The sequence below is a fragment of the Sinocyclocheilus anshuiensis genome, unplaced genomic scaffold (genome assembly GCF_001515605.1).
Source record: "Sinocyclocheilus anshuiensis isolate Anshui unplaced genomic scaffold, SAMN03320099.WGS_v1.1 scaffold475, whole genome shotgun sequence".
Taxonomy (NCBI): Eukaryota; Metazoa; Chordata; class Actinopteri; order Cypriniformes; family Cyprinidae; genus Sinocyclocheilus; species Sinocyclocheilus anshuiensis.
The window spans coordinates 232601-239756 of NW_015549650.1; the positions used below are offsets into that span (position 1 = coordinate 232601).

Consider the following 7156-nt stretch of genomic DNA (forward strand, 5'->3'; position numbering starts at 1 on the left):
CAATTCAGCAGCAGCAGCGTAGCAGATCTATTCTGCCAAGACCAAATACATTAACATTGTCATATCCATCACCATTCTAAAATCTTCAGAGAGTTGTCATGATTGAAATATATATATATATATATATATATTTTAGTTCTTGTCTGTGTAAAAGTTACCACAATAAAATATACGTATAAAACGTCACCATACCATGATGTAATAATTTAAAATTCATAATATCTTCTGACATTTTATTTTGTGCTGGACTGTTGAACAATCAATCAAAAAGCACTGGTTTGGTGTCTGTAAAGATGAATGCTGGTGGGGACATCCTTGCCTTCCAGCATTCTAAAGGCAGAAAGGTTCACAAGGCTGAATTTCCTTCAGGATAATTTTCTCTTTAACATAGTTTATCCAACTCTGATGGGATATAGCAGGGCCAGGCCTTGCATTTGGGGGCCATAAGCAGATTTTCAAAATGGGGACCTCTAACCCACCATCCCCCATTGTACACGTTCTACGCTTTTCTGTAAAGTGTTACAGAATTTTCTTATTTCCCTTTGATTATATAAAAATTAAGATATGAAGATATTTCATATTTTTCCTCTGCTTTAGTTTCATTTTCATGGACTCTTAGTTTGTTTCACTTCAGTTCCTGTTTCCTTTGTCCTTTTTTCCTCACCTGTTTGTATTTTGTTCATCATCTTGTGAATTTAAGTCCCTCAGTTTGTTGTGTTCCCTTGTCGAGTGTTGTTGTGATGTATGTGCTGTTTAATTTGGCTTCTCATCAACAGATTACCTGGTTCTGTTTTATTAAATACCTCTTTGTTGCTTTAACCCTCTTTGGACTTTATCTTCTTTGGACTAAAACATGACAGTATTTACTTCTGAAGCAAACGTATAATTATTAGTGTATACAAATTTAGAGAGATGTACGTCTATGTACGACTGTGTATGTCTATGATGTGACACATGCACGGGCAAATTATGTATGCAATTTCCCACAAAATCCATCCCAGCAGTTCTTAAATATGAATAATTTTTATAGCTTCATCAACATGTATTTGGCCAAAATAAAGAAATGTTTTGGAAGATGTAAGATTGTTTTTATTTTATTTCAAGAAAGAAAGTAAAGAAAGGAGATGGGCTCAATTTGATTTCAAATTGATTTTAAATTGTCTTCTTTTCAGCTTTTATTTTACTATAAAATTGGATGTTTCTGAAAACAAAGTTGAAATGGGCTTTTTGTTTATAAGAGTCATAGCACTACATTTCACTCTTAAAATGGTTTGCATAGATTCTGTTTGAACAGCTGACAGGGATGAACAGAGCACATTAATGTTGTGATTGTATTGCCAACATGAAATACTTACCTTCAAACAGCATCGTGATCACAGAAACGCACAACTAACTTGTGAGGGTTTCACTGCAGTCCCATGCATGAGTGCTGGGCCAGCTTCAGATGTGCACGCTTCATAGTGAAGACTCGCACTGAGACAGACATCTCAAGAGCTTGGCTCAGTCTGTGTATGATGATGAAAAAGAACATACAGAGAAGAGTGAAAGGCACAGCGTGACACAGAAACTTACTTCTGATCTGTTTTCCTGTCTTCTGTTCCAGTTCTACCAAGTCACACCTGTGGAAATCCAGGGTTGATACCGAGAGGGATTATCCATGGGACCAGGTACAATGTCGGTGACAAGATCCGCTACAGTTGTGTGATGGGATATGTTTTGGAGGGGCATGCAGTGCTCACGTGCATAGTAAGCCCAGGAAGTGGTGCATCATGGGATTTCCCTGCACCATTTTGTAGAGGTAAGATGCTCTATGCTTGGATGGGTTAAAAAGCATGGTTTCCACAGTCATGAAATACTGTGGCTACTGTATGTTTGCAATAGTACCCGCTTAGCACTAGGGCTGGGTATCGAGTTTAATACTTTTTAGGCACCGACCGAATTGCCTCGATACCATCAAGTATCGAAAAATGTCTTGTCGCTTGGTACCACATTTCAATCCCTAAGGGGTTAATATCATCAAAGACAGTGAGCCAATAAGCATGCAGCATGCTTTATGTGCCTAAATTAGTGATTGGCTCTGGCGAGGCATCAAGGAAAACGCATGCTACGTGACCATTCATGCATACTGTAGTACCTTAGTGCTGTAGTACTGTAGTGCTTTTACTCAAAACTCACTTTAAACCACCATCGAGTGTTTGTAATAATTTCATATTGTGACCTAATGTGTGTCTTGGCCATTTAATGTTGCATAAATATGTTACTTGTAGCCTTTTATATCAAGCTAATTGCTACACTTGCTTAGCATTTCTCATGTAATGTAATCTGTCTCTACTAACTTTGCACATCTAGAATTTGCCCACTCTTCTTTGCAGAACTGCTCAAGTTCAGTTTAATTTGATGGTGACCATTTGTGGACTGCAGTCTTCAAGTCAGTCCACAGCTTTTCAGTGGAGAAACAAGAAACAAGAAACAAGTCATTGAATCATTCACTCAATAGATTTTTTCAAAAACACATCATTACTATGTGGAACTACAGATTTGTAACGTCTTTTTGAATTAGCAACATCAGATTCTGGATACTTGGCATAGGAAAGTAGTTACACACATAAGAGGGTCTTTGTGAGACTCCTTGGCTTCTCCTTACTTATTTACGTATAAAAGCAAGACTGCATTATGGCCATAAATCATTATGGTTGTGAATACCTGAGGCTTCATGCCCACAGCGATTCACAACCGCAGAATTACAATAGCAAAATTTTAGATACTGGTGCGATTTCACAATTCTTGATTCCAGTTTTAAATCCACAGCCTAAAACGTCCAGCCATAAATTTAAAACATTATTAAAGACGAGTAGACTTTAAACAAATTTCAAGCAATATATATATATATACAATAGTAGATATAAATTAAATAAACAGTTCTCTTTTGCGTCTTCTTGCACATGAATGTAAACCAGTATACTCTGCGTTTAGAGAGCAGCAGTACTGATCCTGTCTTAGACGCTGCATCGGGGGGCACTCCTTATATTCAAACTCTGGATTTTTAATACATTATTCATGAATGACTACAAAAAGTCATGGGATACGAGCTCTGAAAATTAATGTTGATTTATATAGGGTGTAATTTTACCTTTGCCTAATTACTAATTTGTAACTTTTGTGGTATTTTGTCCAGCTGAAGGATCATGTGGTGGGACGTTAAGAGGAACAACAGGGACAATATCAAGTCCCCATTTTCCTTCAGAGTATGAGAACAATGCTGACTGCACGTGGGGTATTCTGGCCGAGCCGGGAGACACCATTGCCCTGGTCTTCACAGACTTCCAACTAGAAGATAGATATGACTTTCTAGAGATCAGCGGCACAGAAGCACCGTCAATATGGTGAGTAAACTGGCCTCCGCTACTGATTTTACGTTGCAATCTGTTCTCATCTCAGACCTGTGTTGAGTAACGGTATCATAGGATCCCTTTCATGGAAGTAGAGCGGAATGACTCTTTTTGTATCTCTATTCAGACAGGATTTACTTTGTAAATAACTTTTGAGCAGCGGTTGCTAACAGAGGACATCTTGTGACTTAATACAAATACTGATTCAGACAGGATTGGGATCTATGTAGTTATTACAAGGGTGTGATTGTTCATTGCATGGATGTGCGGTTACAGAAAAGCATGTGCTCTGTGTGCGAGCATCACAGACAGTTATTTTTTTTTCGCATTTTCAACAACAACAACTAAATAAAAAAATACAAAAAAAAATACAAAAAGAAAAAAGAAACAAAAGAAAAAAGAAATAACAATAAATAAATAAATAAATGTTGTGGCATATAATGAATCAAAATATTTTTAACACTCCTTTTTAACACTATTTCTAGGTCACAAATCAAATTTGCAGCATTGAGCATGTGGATTTGCTTCATTTGAAGCACAAGATGCTCTTTAAAACATTTGGAACTATGTTTCACTCAGGCTATCTGTATATTCATAGTAATATATTGATATAGACAAATAGTACATTCGATAGTAAATAAAATAAGTTGTGTGGTATTGCATTAAAAAAATGCAAAACATGATTTTCCCAAATAGATTTGTGGACCCAGCTGTAGGCCTTATGCTGAGAATCATTCCTGATGTTACTATAAAGATAATTCTGAGTAGTTTCTGGGATCGAACTCTCCCTTACTGATTTAATGTTCCTTTTACTTAGCCATATTGCTACTTTACACAGGAAGTTCGTTTATTTAATAAATGTTAAAATAATTGAGGAAAATAAAAATAATACCCAATCAGAGACATTCCGTTCTGGATAGGATATGATTTCTCAGAAGACAAGCTAACTGAAAAACAGGACTTTGTATGTTCTTTAATTTTTACAGAGACTGAAAGAAAAAAACAAAAAACAGACATGTCTGATTTGGAGGGGAATAGAAGAATAATTCACACATAAATGAAAACTCTTTATTTACTCACCGTCATATCAAACCCAATAACTGTTTTTCAAAACAAATAAAAACATTAAGAAACTTTATGCATTTTTTTCCCTCACAGACAGTTCATACTGTCCAGGGACTGACAAGCTTCATGACACAAAACACCATAAAACCAGTCTACATGACACACGCACTATATTTCATGTCTAGAGAAGTCATATGGTAGCTCTGTGTGAGGAACTGCAATTTAGGTCATTATTGACTGAAAACCTTTCAGATTTCCATTGGTTCTTTACTCAGAACTATCATATAACTGCAGAAGACTTGGAATGTAGCACAATGCAGTCTTATGGGCTTCTTTTATAGTGGTTTTATCTTTTCATTTAGGGTGAGGCATTCACTGAATATCACAAATTACGTCAATGAAATACGAATTTACCTAAACTTACATATGGTAAACTAGTCTCATCCAAACAGGGCTTTGTCTGTCTTTCAGGTATTGATCCAAAATACCCTCAGATGGAAATGAGTTACCATTGATCTCACTGATTATTCTGGGAACATATCACTTGCTCTGTGACTGTTTGAATGTGTCCCCGCAGCTGTCAACTTGATGATCACCACTCGGTGGTTTAATACATTTCTCTTGTTCTCTCTCCTCACCTGTGTCTGTGTGCCTCCTTTCATCTGATACTTCTTCGCTGTGTTTTCAAAGGTTTGCAATTGTGACCAAATTGTAAGTCCTAGCCTAGTGAGAGATGGTAAAGAAGGCTCTGCCTGAACTCTATTAACTTCAAGCTCTGTGAATAAATATGTCCTCGCTCTTGACGTGTGGAGCATCGAGGATGTGTGGTCACACAGGCAACCTCGCAAATAATTTGCTTCATTATTCGCTTCACCAAAACACAGGCTCGAAAATACACAAACTTGCTGTAAGAGAGCAATAACATTACTTCACTGGACTGGTGATGAAATAACAGCAGAAGCTATTTACACTGCATCAGAAAAGTAATATCAGGATGTTTATTCTTACCATAAACAGCAGCAGTATCCTATTGACACGTTGTATAAACAGGAATTCCATGCTATATTATCCAGATGTGAATGGTAATGTTGAACTTTGTAGAAGAGAACAAGGATTATTGTAACACTTTTTCCACATCCATAAAAAAAATCTGCATGAAGTTTTGAAATGTATTATTTATTGATGTTACTCATGTCAATGAATGATTAAATTGAGTCAGATTTAATTAAACTAAAACTACATAATGGCCACAGTTGCAATCACAAAACATGTGGTATACTTGTAATGGTGATGCTATAGCATAAATGAATCCCAAAGCATCCACCCTTAAGTCTCTGACATCCCTAGATTTTGCTCAAGTACCTCCTTTAATGGAAATCTAAAATACTTTTTGCCTACATCATCTTACAGATGAAAAATCAAATCACTTGTGATTTGTTAATGCTCTTTAACTTTTATTTAACTGACAAATGTAATGAAAAAGAAAAGATTTCCAAAGTTTTCACTGACCAACGTAAATGTATTTTGTAAATATAAACAAATTTGGATTTTTATGGCTGCAGCACACTCTAAAAAAGTTGGGACAGAGGCAAAATAAAAGTGAAAAAGGTTATAGAATATCCAAGTTAAACTGTTTTGAAACAGTTCACAGTAAGCAGGTGAATTGGTAATATGTGAGGGTGTAATGTTTGGGTATAAAAGGAGCATCTCAGTCTGCAAGCAATGCTGGATCATGGCTCATAACTTTGTATCAAATTTCATGAGAGAAGTGTCAAGCAAATCAAAAATCACATTTCTCAATACAAAATTGCAAATAATTTAGGTCTTTCATTAACTACCATGTAACCGCTCTCCTTTCTTTAAAAAAGATGCCTGCTACAAAATCTATTGAGGCCCACCAACCATTCTTAATATATGCATCTTAAATAAAAAAAAAACATTAAAAAAAAAACTATAGCATAGAGAAAAAATAAAAAAGTATAGCATAGGTGCAAACCAAAGGAAAAAAAAAAAAAAAGGGGGAGAGACCCACAAATGCAAGCTACTCAATCATTAGTAATAGAAAGATCAGCATGGACTATTACAGCAGATGAGTATGATATGAAAAGGCTCAACGACGTGTAAGCTTTTGTCATAACACAACATAGCAGTGATTATCTCTCATGGATGGAAGATACATTTTGCACATCGTCCAATAAGAATCATAAATGTTTTTTGTTTGTTTTCTCTCTGTGAATGTCTCTTGTACTTATCGTTGATTATGATGCTTGAGAATGATAGAAAGTTCAAGGAGTGTCCACTGTTTGTCCAAACATTCACCAGGTCCCATGTGCTCCCAAAACGCTTCAGACATGGAGTGAATATCCCAAAAGAGTTCAAATCAGGTGGTGAAATAGAAGTCCTAGCACAGGGATACTTTCCATGTGCACTCAAGGACCATACTAGTAGTATGAAACTACCAGTGTTGGGGAGTAACTAGTTACATGTAACGGCGTTACGCAATTTAATTACAAAATAAATTTAACTGTAATCAGTTACAGTTACTAAGAAAGAAATGTGTAATTAAATTACAGTTACTTATGAAAATGTTAACGATTACAAAGGGGATTACATTTGAATATTTACACACATCCACATACAGATTTAATTGATTTATTTCCCAAATTGCACTGAATACTCTGAGACATACGGCCCTATAATTT

General features: G+C 35.9%; 1 protein-coding gene across 1 annotated transcript in view; it reads left to right on the forward strand.

Moving 5' to 3' along the window:
• Positions 1-7156, forward strand: part of LOC107660234 (CUB and sushi domain-containing protein 1-like) — a 411890-nt gene that overhangs the window by 179401 nt on the left and 225333 nt on the right. Inside the window, exons 4-5 of the mRNA XM_016449502.1 lie at positions 1604-1798; positions 3176-3383. Coding sequence (XP_016304988.1) covers positions 1604-1798; positions 3176-3383 — 403 coding nt within the window. The remainder of the gene's footprint in view (positions 1-1603; positions 1799-3175; positions 3384-7156) is intronic.